Source organism: Lethenteron reissneri, chromosome 5 (genome assembly GCF_015708825.2).
Source record: "Lethenteron reissneri isolate LAM-NWPU_2019-01 chromosome 5, ASM1570882v1, whole genome shotgun sequence".
Classification (NCBI taxonomy): Eukaryota; Metazoa; Chordata; class Hyperoartia; order Petromyzontiformes; family Petromyzontidae; genus Lethenteron; species Lethenteron reissneri.
In genome coordinates this window covers 3,474,400-3,492,104 of record NC_083783.1, presented here as the reverse complement: position 1 = coordinate 3,492,104, position 17,705 = coordinate 3,474,400, and the positions used below count along the sequence as shown (strand labels likewise).

The following is a 17,705-nucleotide window of genomic DNA, read 5'->3' as shown; positions in this document are numbered from 1 at the left end:
CCACTGATCGCGATGACGTCACGCCCGGCCGTTCCCCCCCACCACTGATCGCGATGACGTCACCCCCAGCCACAATGGCGGCCTCCACGGTTGGCGACGGCTCCGCTTTGGTCGTCATCGGCAACATCCCCGGCGCGTTTCGCGCCGCGGACCTCAGGAACTACTTCTCCCAGCTCGTGGAGAGCGGCGCCTTCCACTGCTTCCACTACCGACACCGGCCCGAGCGCGCCGAGCCGAGGCCGTGCGGGGAGACGGAGGCGAGCGGAGACGCCGAGGGGGGGACACAGGGTGCAGGGGGTACAGGGCCCCGGGACCTCGGCCAGGACTGGGGATGAGGGAGCCGGGACTCGGGGCTCGGTAGAGGGACCGGGGCCCCCGGCTGAGGGAGGGAGACCCGGGACTGGGACCCTGGCCACGACTCCCGGGCCACGCCGCCGCTCGAGCTGCTGCTGCGTGGTTCGCGTGCGCGCGGGGAGACTCGGGGAGCTCCTGGCCTCCTACTCGGGCCGCCACTGGGTGGACGCGGCCGGGGACCCCGTCCCCTCGCGCTGCCTCGTGCGCAGAGTGCGCGGGGCCCCAGAGGCCGAGTGCGGAGGTGAGGGGGGGTGAGAGAGTGTGAGGCGGTGTGAGGGGGTGAGAGGGGGGGGGGGTGAGAGGGGTGAGGGAGTGAGAGGGGGGGGGGGTTAGAGAGAGTGAGGGGGTGTGAGAGGGAGAGGGGGTGTGAGGGGGTGAGGGGGTGTGAGGGGGGGGGGGTGTGAGGGGGTAAGGGGTGAGGGGTGAGAGGGTGAGGAGGTGTGAGAGGGTGAGGGGGTGAGAGGGGGGGGGGTGAGAGGGGTGAGGGAGTGAGAGGGGGGGGGTTGAGAGAGAGTGAGGGGGTGTGAGAGGGAGAGGGGGTGTGAGAGGGAGAGGGGGTGTGAGGGGGTGAGGGGTGAGGGGGTGTGAGAGGGTGAGGGGGTGTGAGAGGGAGAGGGGGTGTGAGGGGGGGGGTGAGAGGGGTGAGGGAGTGAGAGGGGGGGGTGAGAGAGAGTGAGGGGGTGTGAGAGGGAGAGGGGGTGTGAGGGGGTGAGGGGTGAGAGGGTGAGGAGGTGTGAGAGGGTGAGGGGGTGAGAGGGGGGGGGGGGGTGAGAGGGTGAGGAGGTGTGAGAGGGTGAGGGGGTGTGAGGGAGAGGGGGTGTGAGAGGGTGAGAGAGGATGAGGGGGGTGTGAGAGGGTGAGGGGGTGTGAGAGGGTGAGGGGTGTGAGAGGGTGAGAGAGGATGAGGGGGTGTGAGGGGGTGTGAGGGGGTGTGAGGGGGTGAGAGAGGGTGAGGGGGTGTGAGAGTGTGAGGGGGTGTGAGGGGTGAGAGAGGGTGAGGTGGTGTGAGGGGGGGTGAGGGGGTTTGAGAGGATGAACGGGGTGTGAGGGAGTTCAGAATCAGGTATAAAGCTCTTTCACAGATGTCCGGTAGGGGTGGGTCAGAGCAGGGGGAGGTGACAGGTGAGGAAGTGAGAGGATAAGGGTGTGATTAGGTGAAGTGACAGAGTGAGGGATTGGATTGTGAGAGGAACGTGTGAGGTGAGACCGCGTAGTGAGTGAGAGGAGTGAGACTGATGATCTGACAGGGTCGGGGTGGAAGGGAGGTAATGGGAGATGAAAGGGTGGGAGTGGACGTGACGGTGGGGGAGAGTGATTAGCACGGTTGACTACGTACGGTGGTCCAAAAGTACAAAGAGAAGGTGAAAAAAGCTGAGCTGTGAGATAGTGAAGGGGTGAGGGTGAGATCGTGTGGGTGACGGAGTGAGAGGTTGAGGTGACAAGGAGATGGTGAGGGGGTGAGGTGAGAAAGTAAAGGGATGAGGCTGTGGGAAGAAGGAGCAGAAGAGAGGTTGAAAGTGAGAGTCGAGGCAATAAAGAGGTGAGGGAAGGTGAGGGGTTTAGGCAGAGGGTAAAGCGATGGGGAGTGAGATGTTGGAGAATAACGTCATTGATGCAGAGTCTGGCTATGGCACGCACGATGCATTTCCCTGTACAGTCTTCTCTGCTTCTCTCTGCTTCTCTCCACGTGCGTCCACCCTCCTCGATATCACAGCCTCGAAGTCGTCGCTCTTCCCGTACGCCGCTCACCGCCGGCGCCAGGGTGCCGCGCCCGCCGAGGTGACTGGCAGCGACCTCCTCCTCCTGCCCGAGCTCAACCCCCCATCCCTCATGCCCCAGGGCAACGTTGGCACGCCCTTGGGCACCTTCCTGCAGCTGATCCGCTCGTGCCGCCTGCCGCCCCGCATCATCACCCGCCTGGGCCTCTCCTTCCCCAAGACGGGCTCGTCCCGTCGCTACGGCAACGTGCCGTACCGTTACGCGCTCGGCAGGACGGTGCGTGTGGCCGACAGCGTGCTCACAGGAACCGGGGCCGAGATCGCGCCAGGCGGTGTGACGCTACCGCCGCCATCCCCGTCGTCGCGGCTCCAGGGAGAGCGGACGGGAGAGCGGACGGGAGAGTCGCAGCAGGGAGACCAGCAGCAGGGAGAGCAGCAACAGGGAGAACAGCAGCAGGGAGAGCGGCGTGGGAGCGAAGCCGGTGGCCGTACAGGGAAGGAGAGGAGGGGAGGACGGAGCCTGCGGAGGAGAAAGACGGAGCTGCCGAGTGAAGATGAGGAGCCTGAAGATGAGGAGGAGTCGCACTCGGACGATGTGAGGAGGGTTCTGCGTGTGCCTGATGTGTGCCTGACGTGTGCGTGACGTGTGCCTGATGTGTGTGTGACGCGTGCCTGACGTGTGCGTGGCGTGTACGTGGCGTGTGCGTGACGTGTGCGTGACGTGTGCCTGACGTGTGCCTGACGTGCGCGTGGCGTGTGCGTGACGTGTGCGTGGCGTGTGCGTGACGTGTGCTTGACGTGTGCGTGACGTGTGCGTGACGTGTGCGTGACGTGTGCGTGTAAAGCTTTGTGGGGTTATTAACACGCAGACCCGGCGTCTCTCACAATTGCCAATGTGCACTTCGTGATCGATTGCAACCACAATGTATTGATCTCAGATAATATTGCTTGTGTAATTGCAATTTTAATTGACCAAAAAAAGGTCTGTGGGTGAGTGGGATGGGATGGATGGGCAGTGCGGGGTAGTATGGGTGGCAGGCGTGTTGTAACCTGCAGTGTGGTTGTTGAACAGTGTGGATGAGACAGACAGTCCTCCACATGGTGTGTGTACATACACGTACGGATGCGTGTCTGTGTATCTCGATTTGGGGAGCGGCGGTGTGCGTGCTCACTGCTGTGTGAGAGGGTGAGGGGGTGTGAGAGGGTGAGAGGGTGAGAGGGTGTGAGGGGGTGTGAGGGTGAGGGGGTGTGAGAGGGTGAGGGGGTGTGAGGGGGTGAGGATGTGAGGTTGTGTGAGAGGGTGAGAGGGTGTGAGGGGGTGGGGGTGTGAGGGGGTGGGGGTGTGAGGTTGTGTGAGAGGGTGAGGGGGGGTAAGGGGGTGAGGGGGTGTGAGGGTGAGGGGGTGTGAGAGGGTGGGGGGGTGTGAGAGGGTGAGGGGTGTGCGGGGTGAGAGGGTGAGGGGGTGTGAGAGGGTGGGGGGTGTGAAAGGGTGAGGGGTGTGCGGGGGTGAGAGGGTGAGGGGAGTGTGTGTGAGAGGGTGAGGGGGTGTGAGAGGATGAGAGGGTGAGGGGTGTAAGAGGGTGAGGGGGTGTGAGAGGGTGTGAGGGGGTGAGAGGGTGAGGGGAGTGTGTGTGAGAGGGTTAGGGGGTGGGAGAGGGTGAGAGGGTGAGGGGGGTGTGAGAGGGTGAGGGGAGTGTGTGAGAGGGTGAGGGGTGTGAGAGGATGAGAGGGTGAGGGGGGTGTGAGAGGGTGAGGGGGTGTGAGAGGGTGAGGGGGTGTGAGAGGGTTGAGGGGGGGTGTGAGAGGGTGAGGAGGTTGTGAGGGGTGAGGGGGTGTGAGGGGGTGAGGGGGTGTGAGAAGGTGAGAGGGTGAGAGGGTGTGAGGGGGTATGAGGGTGAGAGGGGGTGAGGATGATCGGAGTTTGTGTGCAGCTCCTTGACGGGAGGGTGAGGGTGGGGGTGGTGGGTGATCTTTGTCTTGTGGGGGTGGCTGCAGGACGACGACTCGTGCGAGGAGTGGGAGCGGCACGAGGCGCTGCACGAGGACGTGACGCGGCAGGGCCGCTGCGATGAGCGCCTCTACGAGGAGGAGATCGAGCTCAAGTGGGAGAAGGGAGGCAGCGGCCTCGTCTTCTACACCGACGCGCAGCTCTGGAAGGAGGCGGAGGGCGGTGAGGCACTCGCACGCAAAGATCCCCCGTGTAGCCTCCACAGGCTGTGGGGGGGAGGGGGGGCAAGCGCTGCTCGTGAGCAGCGCCTGCAAAGGTCAACACGGCGCACCTATGAAGGGGGGTGGCCGGCACGTAACAAATATCCCCCGTATAGCCTTAACAGACTTATTCTTAGGTTTTTTTTTCTTAGGTAAAGTCACGTAGGTAAAAAAAGAAAAATTAAAAAAAGTAAAATATAAATCACGACGTTTCGGAGGCAACACAAGCTTCCGTCTTCAGGTGGAACCGTCACAGCACGATAGCTGTATACAGTCACAGCACGATAGCTGTATCAAGTTGGGACAAGTTCTGTTAGTGAGAACCTATGAAGGCCAACACGGTACACGAGGGGCTTGGTAGTCAGCACAACGCCCGGCCGCCTTTGTCTTCCCAGTGGCGATGTTTACACACCAGGTACTCATTTGAGGCTGAGTCGACCTTGGGGAGGCCCTGGACCAGTTTAGATAATTGTCACTGTTGGCTGTGAGCGGAATTGAAATCAGTTTACCAGGTTTGCAGCACGCTAACAGCTACACTACCGCGCCCTCTTTATTCACTGATACGCACTGATATTCACACACACACATTCACAAAGGGTAGACAATTAGGGAAACAAAATAAAAGAACGAGAAATCCATTTACAAAGTGTTTATTTTTTGACATTGCGGTTACTTGTGAACCCGTGATGGCGTGACCACGATAAACCAGACCTGCTGATAGTGCCCATTGCGTTGCTCGCGTTACGGTGACGGTGCTGTTGATGAAGACACCGACTACGATATTGACGACATTCATGCTAATAGCATCCCCATAACGCTCATCCTGCTTTGCTTCTTCCCCAGATTTTGATGCCCAGACGTCGGACGACTGGGACGTGGACATGAGTGCGTACTACGACAAAGGTGAGCGAACCCCTCCCACCGGAGACACTTAGGCCCCACCCCCCTTCCAATAACAGACCCCTCTACAATAACAGACCTCCCCACAATCAGACCCCTCCACAATCGTACAAACCCTCTCCATAATGACGCAGGCCCCCTCCCCACAATCACACAGACCTGCCCCACAATCACAAACCTCCCACAATCACACAGACCTCCCCCACTCACTTAGACCCCCCCCCCCCCCCCACACACAATCACACAGACCTCCCCCACTCACGCAGACCCCCCCCTCCCCACAATCACACAGACCCTGCCTCCCCGCTGTGTTCATGCCACTCTCCTCTCCCGTCTCTCTCCCCGGCACAGACGGAGGCGACATGGATGCGCGCAACTTCGTGACGCTGCGGGAGGAGGGCCGGCGGCGGCGCGGACTCGACGATTCGGCGGAGCTGGAGGCGCGAATCGGCGGCTTTGAGCGGCACACGCGGGTGAGGCGCATCATGCGGTGACGCAGCCCCAACATCCGACGCGCGGCCTCGATACCGACAGACTCAATACCGGCCCCCCCCCTCCCTCCGCTCAGGGTTTTGGGCGCCGACTGTTGGAGAGGCAGGGTTGGCGGGACGGCCTCGGGCTGGGCGGCTCGCGCAGCGGGATGGCTCAAGCGCTGGAGGGAGACGGGCAGCACCCCAAGTGCCGACACGGACTCGGGTAACGCACGGACCACGGAGAGATGACACCCATCACACTCGCGGCTGTGTGTGCGCGAGAGCCGCAGACATGAGTCTGGCATTTATACCGAATAGGTCCACACTGTGATGTAAGGGCGCCACCGTGGCGAGATGTTAACTGCCTTGCTCCGGTATGCAGGAGGTCGTGGGTTCGATCCTGATGCCTGTATATTTGGAGTTTGCATGTCTCTTTATCCGCGTTTCTCCGGTTTTTCACTCAACGTTTAGCAACACGCAATTTATTGGAATAGATTTTGCGATACATTAGTGCAATACACTTCCATGTGACAAGCTACTTTCGTTGAGCTTTTGTTTGTGGCAAGGTCGCTTATGAAAAATAACTATGGAGCTCAGTGGGCCTTACCTGGTAAATAAAAAAGTTAATAGTTTATACACCGAACTCATAGGCCCACACTGTTGTAAGAAGCAATTACTCTAACATTGTGTACACCCACTATGTACGTTGTGTCTGCTGTGGATGGTGGCGCAGCTATCGAGGTGAGAAGCTGCAAAACTTCTCCCTGGCGCCGAAGCGGCGACGCCGAAACGGGGAAGATGACACGGATGCCGTCGTTATCTCCACCGTGTATGACGCTCCGCTCGCCCGCGACCAGCCCAGCTCGCTGCTGCGGAGACGGGGACATGGGCGGCTCAAGCTCCGGGACAGAGGAGACGCAGGGAGACGGGGTGCGACGTAGGAGACAGACACGGTGCAAAGTAGGAGACACGGGGAAATGAAGACAATGTCCAGCGTGGGGGAGACAGGCTCAGGAAGGATGTGGACAAGCAGATGTACAGTGTTCCTAGAGAGAGACGTGGAAAGATCTGACTGTGGTGACCCAAGAGACGTACATGTGATGACCTTAAAGTGCACTTAGCTTTGTACAAGCAGCTTGGTGATGGCACAGCCGCCGAGTGTTGGATGGCAGCTGTTATCATAAAACACCATCACGTGTGCGGTCATCTTTATTCCAAGGTTAAAATTTGGTTTTAATCACAAATATCCCAAGTAAAACACAATTTGTTTATAATAAAATCGTGGTTTTCTGAATGTCTCCGACTCCATGGGAAGAGGCTTGGTTGGGAGCCTATGAATGGTGGTGGTGGTGGTGGTTAGCGCACTGCACTGCAAACCCGACCCATCAGTTCCAATTCCTACTCGGACATCACTGGTGACTAATTTCCCAGGCCTACCTTACATCAACTCAGCCTTGGGGAGACGAAAGCGGCCAGCCATGCTGCTGGCCACCCACCCCTCACAGTAGTGTGTTGGCCCTCGCGTGCTACTCGCTAACAGCATTTGCACGTTTTCTGTTCAGGCTACACAGGGGATCGGTCTGAGACTTGGATTCCACTTCTTCACCCTGGATAAAACTCGTTAATGACACCATCTCCTTAACATGAACAAACTCGTTACCACTTGACAAAAACTCGTTACCGTGATGGGGGTAGCGGCTGGGAGAGGAGCAGCGACAGCCTCCTCCAACTCGTGCACAATCCACATCCGCACCTTCGCGTAACACCGTCGCCGACTCCTCCGTTTCGTTTACTTGGCTACACCAAACCCGGCATGCCGAGTTCCGATTCCCGCTCACGGCCAACGCATCAGTTTCGGCCCTTGATGCACAAATGGAAGATTCAAAAAAATTCTATGGGTGGCATGCAGAGCCTGCGGTCACCACCCAGAACAGAACCATGGAACTTGTAACATCGACCGCATCATCACAGCGATGCGCTGCCTCACTGCACATTACTCCGGCTCAACCACCTCAATGTAAAATTACAGCTGTTGCTCTTCATCAACATCGAAGTGCGATTATTAGTCCAGGGCCACTGCCCGAGGTTGACTCGGCACCACGCGGCCGGGTGCGGTGCTGGCCACACCATTCCCTTGCATGCGCCTTGCCAGCCTTCGGAGGTTCTCACCAACAGCACTTGCCCCACCGGCTTCAGTCGGCTGACGCGGGGGACCTGTCTTTGTATGCGCCAGCGTCCTTGCTCACACGAGCCCGATGCGGCTCCGCAGCTGCTCCACGTGTTCTGGCGTCACCTCCTCCAGCCTCACGAGCAGCGGTGCCTCCCCCTCCGCCTCCCTACCCTCCGCCGCGCCAAACTCCAGCTCCATGAGACAGCATAGGTCCACCAGCCGCCGCCGACACTGCTCCAGGGCCTGCGAATCCAACCGGCGTCCCCCTCATCAGCGCCCGCAGCGCTCTCTCACCGTGCGTTAACGAGCTCTACGCTTTACTTTGCCAGGAAAGGCCCATTGAGCTGTTTCGCTCTTTTTTAGAGAAGTGACCTGAGCCACAAATGATACCTCAACGAAGTGGCTTACGTGCAAATTTATAGCGGACAAATACTTTAAACGCACGTTGATTCTAAATGTAGAGGGGAAAACTGAAGGACCCGGAGAAAAATCCACGTGACAACAGGGAGAGAGACAAACTGCAAATATACAGCAGCAGGCGTCAGGGTCGCGATCAAACCCACGCCCTCCTGTATACCAGGCGAGGTAGTTAACATCCGATCAGTGCCACGGTTGATCGGCAGGTTGCATGTGGTGCAGTAAATCGTGAGTACTCCGCCCCCACGTCTTGTAAGAAGTCTGGCCAGCGTGGAAGAGTAGGCCAAATACCTACGAGGACGGGCTCTCTAGAGCGTACTCTCGCGAAGGGGGCCCTCCGGCCAGCAGTGACGTGAGCAAGTAATTGCGGGGCTGCACCTCTATCTGTCACACGAGGCCACGTGGCTCGGAGGTCAGAGCGCTGAGCTGGTACCGCTTGAGAGCCTGGGTTCCAATCCGGGTCTCGGCTGCAGTGAGTTGATGGTCGCCAATGACTCCGCACAGAGACCCGTAGACTCAGGCTGAGATGTGATTACACCGGGTTCTCAAGGCCAGTGCGTTGATGGTCCCAGGGTGGTCTGGGTATGTGCGTGTGTGTGTGTGTGCGTCTGGTCTCATCAGATCTCAGAAGCTAAGCAGGCTTGGGTCTGGATACATCAGGATAGTGCTGCAAAAATCCATTGTTCTACCGTACTGTGCTGTAATGTCAAAGCTCCACTCACTTCACCAAATGAACCACCATGACGCGCACGGCATGTACCTGTGTGCTGCACCTGCGTGATCGTGTGTGTGCTGCACACACGTGATCGTGTCTGTGCTGCATCCATGTAATCGTGTCTGTGTGCTGCGCCCGCGTGATCGTGTCTGTGTGCTGCACTCGCGTGGTCGTGTCTGTGTGCTGCACCGTGATCGTTTCTGTGTGCTACATCCACGTGATCGTGTCTGTGTGCTGCACCTGCGTGATCGTGTCTGTGTGCTGCACACGCGTGATCGTGTGTGTGCTGCACCTGCGTGATCGTGTCTGTGTGCTGCACACGCGTGATCGTGTGTGTGCTGCACCTGCGTGATCGTGTCTGTGTGCTGCACACACGTGATCGTGTGTGTGCTGCACCTGCGTGATCGTGTCTGTGTGCTGCACACACGTGATCGTGTCTGTGTGCTGCACTCTTGTGATCGTGTCTGTGTGCTGCATCCACGTGATCGTGTCTGTGCTGCATCCACGTAATCGTGTCTGTGTGCTGCGCCCGCGTGATCGTGTCTGTGTGCTGCACTCGCGTGGTCGTGTCTGTGTGCTGCACCGTGATCGTTTCTGTGTGCTACATCCACGTGATCGTGTCTGTGTGCTGCACCCGTGTGATCGTGTCTGTGTGCTGCACCTGTGTGATCGTGTCTGTGTGCTGCATCCGTGTGATCGTGTCTGTGTGTTGCACCTGCGTGATCGTGTCTGTGTGCTGCACCCGCGTGATCGTGTCTGTGTGCTGCACCTGTGTGATCGTGTCTGTGTGTTGCACCTGCGTGATCGTGTCTGTGTGCTGCACCCGCGTGATCGTGTGTGCTGCACCATGATCGTGTCTGTGTGCTGCATCCACGTGATCGTGTCTGTGTGCTGCACCTGCGTGGTCGTGTCTGTGTGCTGCACCCGCGTGGTCGTGTCTGTGTGCTGCACCGTGATCGTGTCTGTGTGCTACATCCGCGTGATCGTGTCTGTGTGCTGCACCTGCGTGGTCGTGTCTGTGTGCTGCACACGTGATCGTGTCTGTGTGCTGCACCTGTGTGATCGTCTTCGCGCAAGCTGGATCCCTCTTGAGCACCTTCATCTTGTCCACGCTGAATCCCATCAGCTGGGTCAGGACCTGGGGGTCGGGAGGTCAGAGTAGGGGTCAATCTGCCACTGTTGTGGACATTTCTTCACTAAAGTAATAAATAATATCGGTATCCTACGATTTACAAACGTTCGGTTTACAAAATGTAGCGTTAAGGCAATTGAAAAATTATGGACGCTTTTCGATTCACGTAATTTCCACGTTGGCTAAATGTTACTCCGGCACGGCTGTGAGATCATAATGAACTTCCAGAGATAGGCCGCCACCACTTCTCCCGTGATCCCTTGGTGACCCCTTGGTGACCCCTTGGTGACCCCGGTGCGGTGCGCACGTGGTCGCTGAAGGTTGCTTCAGTGAAGGCCGTCCCATCCGTGATGCGCGCACGCACGCTCCACGCTCCACGCCGGGTCTGCAGGGGGCCCAGTAGCGTCACTACAAACCCCTAAGCGGGGTGGGGGGGGGGGGGGGTCACAGGAGCACAGGGGATAGAGGGGGTCACAGAAGGGTATAGGAAGGCACAGAGGGGTCATGGTGGCGACAGTGCCGTGAGCCCTGTTTAATCACATTTCGCTATGCGAGTCTATGGGACTACAGTAAAACCTTGGATTGCGAGCATAATTCGTTCCGGAAACGTGTTTGTAATCCAAAGCACTCGTATATCAAAGCACTCGTATATCAGTTGTGATCACGTGACGCTCGGCAGACAAAGTGTATACACGTCTTGTCTGCCAAGACCTCGCTCGTTTATCAAATTAATATTTATGAAAAAAAATTGCTCGTCTTGCAAAACACTCGCAGACCAAGTTACTCGCAATCCAAGGTTTTACTGTATATGTGAGTCTGGGTCTCTATGCGAGTCTGGGTCTCTATGCGAGTCTGGGTCTCTATGCGAGTCTGGGTCTCTATGTGAATCTGGGTCTCTATGTGAGTCTCTATGCGAGTCTGGGTCTCTATGTGAGTGAGTCTATGTGAGTCTGGGTCTCTATGCGAGTCTGGGTCTCTATGCCAGTCTGGGTCTATATGCGAGTCTGGGTCTCTATGCGAGTCTGGGTCTCTATGTGAGTGAGTCTCTATGTGAGCCTGGGTCTATATGTGAGTCTGGGTCTCTATGCGAGTCTGGGTCTATATGCGAGTCTGGGTCTCTATGCCAGTCTGGGTCTATATGTGAGTGAGTCTCTATGTGAGTCTGGGTCTATATGTGAGTCTGGGTCTCTATGCCAGTCTGGGTCTATATGCGAGTCTGGGTCTCTATGCGAGTCTGGGTCTCTATGTGAGTGAGTCTCTATGTGAGTCTGGGTCTCTATGTGAGTCTGGGTCTCTATGTGAGTCTGGGTCTCTATGTGAGTCTGGGTCTCTATGTGAGTGAGTCTATGCCAGTCTGGGTCTATATGCGAGTCTGGGTCTCTATGCGAGTCTGGGTCTCTATGCGAGTCTGGGTCTCTATGTGAGTGAGTCTCTATGTGAGTCTGGGTCTCTATGCGAGTCTGGGTCTCTATGCGAGTCTGGGTCTCTATGTGAGTGAGTCTCTCTGCGTGTCAATGGGGCTCCACCACGCACAGCACCCCCACCACGTGGATCACCCTCGGCACAAGGGTGAGCTCCTCACCTTGACGGTGATCTGGATGCGTTGTGCCGGGCGGCGGGTACTCAGCACCCGGCTTAGGTAGGTGAAGGGCGGAGAGTGCAGACCCACGCTGCTGCAGCTGCTGCTGATATTGCCGATGCCGCTGCTGCTACTGCTGGTAACTGTGGGGTTTGGGAGGGTGGAGGCATAGATGGGGAGAGGGTTTGACAGCTTTAATTCATCATGGTCACAACGGCTCTTCTTCTGTGACATTCCCCAAGGCTGGTGGATCACACACACGTTGCGAACTCTCTTCCCATGGGCATTGATCCATACGCTGGCTCACCAGGAGAAGGCAGTACAGCCAAGTGGGGACTAATCTCCATTTGTTCCATCTCCCCTCCCATGGCCGTTGAGTAGCCGTACTCTGGCCTGCCAGAAGGCAGGATCCATGGTGGCGAGATGTTAACTACCTCACCTGGTATGCAGGAGGTCGTGGGTTCGATCACGACCCAGATGCCTGCTGTATCCATGATAAAGGTTTTTGAGTTGGATCGCGTAAATATATAAATGTGTCGTTAAAACACCGCCACCATCCGACACAGCCGACTAATAAGGGTTGTCACGTAAACAGAACGTGCCAATTCGTCACTAGTACAGCACTAGTGTGTAGTGTATAGTGTATAGTAGTGTATAATGTAGTGTATAGTGTAGTATACTAGTACAGCACACCGGTGTGTTGGAGAGCCAAGCCACAACATTTACAATCTGAGTACGACGTTTCGTTCCTTATATAGAGACGTAGATGTGGTGACCACGCTTCTGCACTCTTGCACAATGTGAGGGGGGGGAGGATTACTGAGGCAACGTGCATTATGCAGGCCTGTGGTCATGTGCTGTATATTTGGAGTTTGCGTGTCTCTCTCTCTCCCCGTGGTCGTGTGGATTTTCCTCCGGGTCATCCAGTTTTTCCGTCCACATTTAGAATCGACGTGCGTTTGGCTGCTATAAATGTCCACATGGTAAGCCACTTTGTTGAGCTATCATTTGTGGCCAGGTCGCTCCTGGAAAAGAGCTGCATAGCTCAGTGGGCCTTGCCTGTTAACCTACAGAAGATAGCTTAGTTTTAATAGTTTATTTTAAGGCGGAACTGCGGACAACTATCATCTGTCTCCTGTGATGGGATAGAGTGTTGCCCCCTTGCTCTCATGCATGGGTTTTCTCCGGGCGCTCCAATTTCCTCCCGCATGTGTCAGCGCTCATCAATTGGCTAAAAACACCTCGACATGCAGAGAACCTCAGAGCTTGGGCAATCATTGGAAGCGACGGCTCCCGACCGCCCAGCTGCTGCCTCCGCGCTCGTGTCTGTGCTTCCTAGGCACTGTACATAGCGCCGTCTCCAACTCGAATCCCACTCTACGTCTCTCTGATGAAGGGCTGTTGCCCGAAACGTCGCCCTGCAAATACAAATACTCTCTTGATCAGGCAGCTCGGCGTTTTGAGTTTCGTTCGCCCGGATCGGCCCGGACTGACGATGGAGCGCACCTGTTGGTGAGGCGGAGGGGGGGGGGGTACTTCATCATCCTCAAAGTGCACCTAGCCTGGCACAGGCGCCGTGGTGACGTCACCGCCACTGAGTGGCGAATGGCGGCTGTTGGTATTGGGGGGAGGGGCACGCACCTGTGGGTGGGGGGGGGGGGTACTTCATCATCCTCAAAGTGCACCTAGCCTGGCACAGACGCTTGGTGACATCACCGCCACTGAGTGGCGAACGGCGGCTGTTGGTATCGGGGGGAGGGGCACGCACCTGTGGGTGGGGGGCCGGGGCGCGGCCTCTTGATGGGGGGCACGAAGCCACAGCGCTCCGGAGCAGACACCCCCACGTCCTGGAACGAGATCAAAGGGGGCGGGGGGAGGGGGGAGGGGGGAGGGGAGAGGGGGGAGGGGGGAGGGGGGAGTGGGGAGGGGAGAGGGGGGAGGGGAGAGGGGGGAGGGGGGAGGGGGGAGGGGGGAGGGGCCGCTCGTTAGTGGCGGAGGCTGCGTGCGGCGCTCCCTGCGTCGTGTCCGCCTCACGACTCCATAGCCGCGCTCCGCTACGCCCGCAACGTCTCCACGATAGGCACCGTGACCCGTGGCTCGCCCTGCCGCGTGGCTCACCCTCCCGCGTGGCTCACCCTCCCGTGTGGCTCACCCACGTGGCTCACCCTCCCGCGTGGCTCACCCACGTGGCTCACCCTCCCGCGTGGCTCACCCTGCCGCGTGGCTCACCCTCCCGTGTGGCTCACCCTTCCGCGTGGCTCACCCTCCCGCGTGGCTCACCCGCGTGGCTCACCCTGCCGCGTGGCTCACCCTGCCGCGTGGCTCACCCTCCCGCGTGGCTCACCCTGCCGCGTGGCTCACCCTGCCGCGTGGCTCACCCTGCCGCGTGGCTCACCCTGCCGCGTGGCTCACCCTCCCGCGTGGCTCACCCTGCCGCGTGGCTCACCCACGTGGCTCACCCTCCCGTGTGGCTCACCCTCCCGCGTGGCTCACCCTCCCGCGTGGCTCACCCACGTGGCTCACCCTCCCGCGTGGCTCACCCACGTGGCTCACCCTCCCGCGTGGCTCACCCTCCCGCGTGGCTCACCCACGTGGCTCACCCTCCCGCGTGGCTCACCCTGCCGCGTGGCTCACCCTGCCGCGTGGCTCACCCTCCCGCGTGGCTCACCCTGCCGCGTGGCTCACCCTGCCGCGTGGCTCACCCTGCCGCGTGGCTCACCCTGCCGCGTGGCTCACCCTGCCGCGTGGCTCACCCTCCCGCGTGGCTCACCCTGCCGCGTGGCTCACCCTGCCGCGTGGCTCACCCTCCCGTGCTGCGGAGCGACTTGCTCCACCGTGCCACAGCTTGGCGCCTGTTTCTCCCGCAGGGTTTTTCCGGCCGGCTCGGCGCTGAGAGATGCCGGCTCCGGCTCCGGCTCCAGTTCCGCATCCCACTCATCCATGGCCCAGTCGTGCTCCAACGCGGCACTGGGGCTCCTTAGCAACGACCGGCTGCTGCTGACGCTGCTGCTGCTGACGCTGCTGCTGATACTGCTGCTGGTACTGTTGCTGGTACTGCTGGTACTGCTGGTGCTGCTGTTGACGCTGCTGCGGTGGTGGCGGCTGCGGTTGTGCCGGTGAATTTCCGGCCATTCCCTGCAGGTTCAGGTCGTTGTTATCGGGGAGGTCGTCCACGGGGAAGTCATCGGAGAAATCATCCGGGAAGTCGGCGTCGCTGGCGCCTGGCAGAGGGAGGGACGCGACGCGGGGCGAGTGAGTTCCGAGTTTGCGCACGGGAGTGGGGGGTCACGTCACCCCCTGCCCCCCCCCCCAACATCACCTAGTGTGGTTCGGGCTGCATGGCGCAAAGAACCCGGCGACCCAAGTTCGATTCCCACTCGCAACCAATAACAGTGGTGAATATCTGACTGTGCCTTAAACGAAACGGAACAAAACATCCGAGACAGAACAGAGAACAAGGTAGAACGAGACGGAACAGAACGAACTAGATGCAACGAGATGACACATAGCCACACGTTGATTTCCGAATGGAATTGAGACCAGAACCCCAAGCGCCTCAACGGGGGCGGCAACGATGCTCGAGGCTGGAGTGGCTGACGAACCGTTCTGCATGTGAACGTCTTGCTGGTGATGCTGCTGCTGCTGCTGATCCTGCTGCTGAGTTGGCGCCGACTCTGGCTCTCCGCTAAACCCACGAGACACGGACAGACACACAAGTGTGGGTGTGTGTGCACGTGCGTATGTGTGTGTGCGCATGCGTATGTGTGTGTGCACGTGCGTATGTGTGTGCACGTGCGTGTGTGTGTGCACGTGCGTATGTGTGTGTGTGCGCGTGCGTATGTGTGTGTGTGCGCGTGCGTATGTGTGTGTGCGCGTGCGTATGTGTGTGTGCACGTGCGTATGTGTGTGTGTGCGCGGGGGGGAAGCGAGTTCGATTCCTGCTCACGGCCAACACCAGTGACGATTATCTGAACCGGTCCAGGGCCTCCCTTAGGTCGACTCGTCCTCAAATTAGTACTTGGTGCGGTGTGTAAACATTGCCACTGGAGAGACAAAGGCGGTCGGGCGTGGTGCTGGCCACCCACCCCTTTGTGTACCGTTCCGGCCTTCATAGGTGCTTGCTAACTTGCCCCTACAGTCTGCGAAGGCTATATGGGGGATCTTTGTGTGCGGGGAGTGGTGGCGCAGTAGTTAGTGCACTACGGCGCAATGAACCCGGCGACCAGAGTTCGATTCCCCCCCCCAGGTCGACTCAGCCTCAAATGAGTACTTGGTGCTACCTGGTGCGGTGTGTAAACATTGGTACTACGATGTGGTGCTGAACACCCACGCCCTCGTGTGCCGTGCCAGCCTTCATATGGGGGATCGTTGTGTGCGTGTCTACGTGTGCGTGCGTTTACATGTGCATGTGTGCGCGCGTAACCGGAAGTGATTGACAGCCCTGCGATGGAAAACACCGTCACTGCCAATCATGGGTCGCGGAGACGGCCATAAACACGGGAACAGGGGAATGATGGGGTTAGGGTTGGGATTCAGGGTGAGGTAGGGGATAGGGCAGGAGATATGGCAGGAGATAGGGTAGGGGATAGGGCAGGGGAGAGGTAAAAAATATGGGGTGAGGGTTGCTGTAGTAGTGGTGTGGCCCCGCGTGCCACTCTGTGGGGTGGCACGGCCACTCTGGGCCGAGGGGGATGCACGGGGAACTGGGGTAGCCACCGCACTGCCCCTCCGGGCGAGGTCGTGCGAGGCCACGTGCGAGGTCACATGCGAGGCCACATTCGAGGTCGTGAGATGTTGTGCGGGAGGTCACGCGAGGTCACGCGAGGTCACGCTGACCCGGTGAGACGCACATGAGGCGTGCGAGGAGGCGTTTCGGCTCGTTCTCCTGCACCAGCGCCTCCACCTCCCCGCCCAGCAGCGACACGTGCGCCGACTCGAGCAGCAGCACCCCGAGGCGGCACGGCACGCGGCCCGACACGAGCAGCTGGCGTGCACACACACGCACCTCCGATTAGCGCGGCGGGCTGCGTACCGTGCGAAAGAAGTTCACCATACGTACAAAGATCCCTCGCATAGCCTTTCAACCAGAGGTCGCAACCGGGTACCCGATACCCGTACCCTACCCGATACCCGGCTACCCGTACCCGGCCGGGTACGGGTAGCCGTTTGTGACCCTGGTGCGGCCGGGTACGGGTAGGCCGTGAGTCACTGGTGAGTAGCCGTTTGTCACTCATTTCGGGTAGGGTACGGGTAGGGAACGGGTACCCATACCCGGCCGGGTACGGGTACCCATTTGCGACCCTGGTGCGGCCGGGTACGGGTACGAGTAAGGAATCAAAACCCGTTTGCGACCTCTGCTTTCAACAGACCGGTGGGGCAAGTGCTGTTAGCGAGTAGCGCCTCTGGAGGCCGGCACGGCACACGAGGGGGTGGGTGGTCGGCTGTCTCCCCAGTGGCGATGTTTACACATCGCACCAGGTGCTCATTTGAGACCGGTTCAGATGTTCGGCAATGTATTTGTACATTAGCAGGAATCGAACTTGGGGCGCCGGGTTCGTAGCACAGAGCGCACACCGCTGCGCCACTGCTCCCCACACGCAGAAACGTCACCTCCCTTCCTCCAAAAACTTGGCAGGACCCTCCGGAAAAAGAGTCTTGAGCCTCAGCGAGGCCTTCCTTGGTCGCAAACACGCCGCATGACGATAAATCGACAATCAGCCCACTGCAGCTGCACGCGGGGAGAGGGCGGCCCCCACCTTGGTGCCGGGCGGGAGGAGCGGGTGGAGCGTGGGGATGGGGCGGTACTCCATCGCCTGGATCTCCTGCACCCCGTCCGTCAGCTGCAGCAGCAACATCCTCCCGGCTTTCACCTCCCACGGCTGCAAAGACGAAAGTCAAAGACCCCCTCTCCCGTGTAGCCTCAACAGACTGCCGGGGGCAAGCGCTGTTGGCGAGTAGCGCCTATGAAGGCCGGCACGGCACACGAGGGGGTGGACGGCCAGCACCACGCCCGGCCGCGTTTGTCTCCTCAGTGCTGCT

At 59.1% G+C, this 17,705-nt stretch overlaps 2 protein-coding genes across 2 annotated transcripts in view; one reads left to right on the top strand and one right to left on the bottom strand.

Moving 5' to 3' along the window:
* Positions 1-46: 46 nt before the first annotated feature.
* On the top strand, positions 47-6,943 carry GPATCH3 (G-patch domain containing 3). Its single transcript, XM_061566626.1, is given in 8 exon segments — positions 47-287; positions 289-595; positions 2,069-2,667; positions 4,068-4,242; positions 5,124-5,183; positions 5,532-5,653; positions 5,749-5,876; positions 6,387-6,943. Coding segments are annotated over 8 exon segments (1,833 nt in total). The 5' UTR covers positions 47-53; the 3' UTR covers positions 6,595-6,943.
* The window catches only part of RMI1 (RecQ mediated genome instability 1), a 13,970-nt gene continuing 3,162 nt past the window's right edge, over positions 6,898-17,705 (bottom strand). Inside the window, 10 exon segments of the mRNA XM_061566652.1 lie at positions 6,898-8,066; positions 10,010-10,093; positions 10,395-10,505; positions 11,670-11,809; positions 13,435-13,513; positions 14,471-14,638; positions 14,640-14,887; positions 15,269-15,351; positions 16,517-16,650; positions 17,423-17,545. Of these exon segments, the coding sequence (XP_061422636.1) occupies positions 7,896-8,066; positions 10,010-10,093; positions 10,395-10,505; positions 11,670-11,809; positions 13,435-13,513; positions 14,471-14,638; positions 14,640-14,887; positions 15,269-15,351; positions 16,517-16,650; positions 17,423-17,545 (1,341 nt within the window). The 3' untranslated portion in view covers positions 6,898-7,895.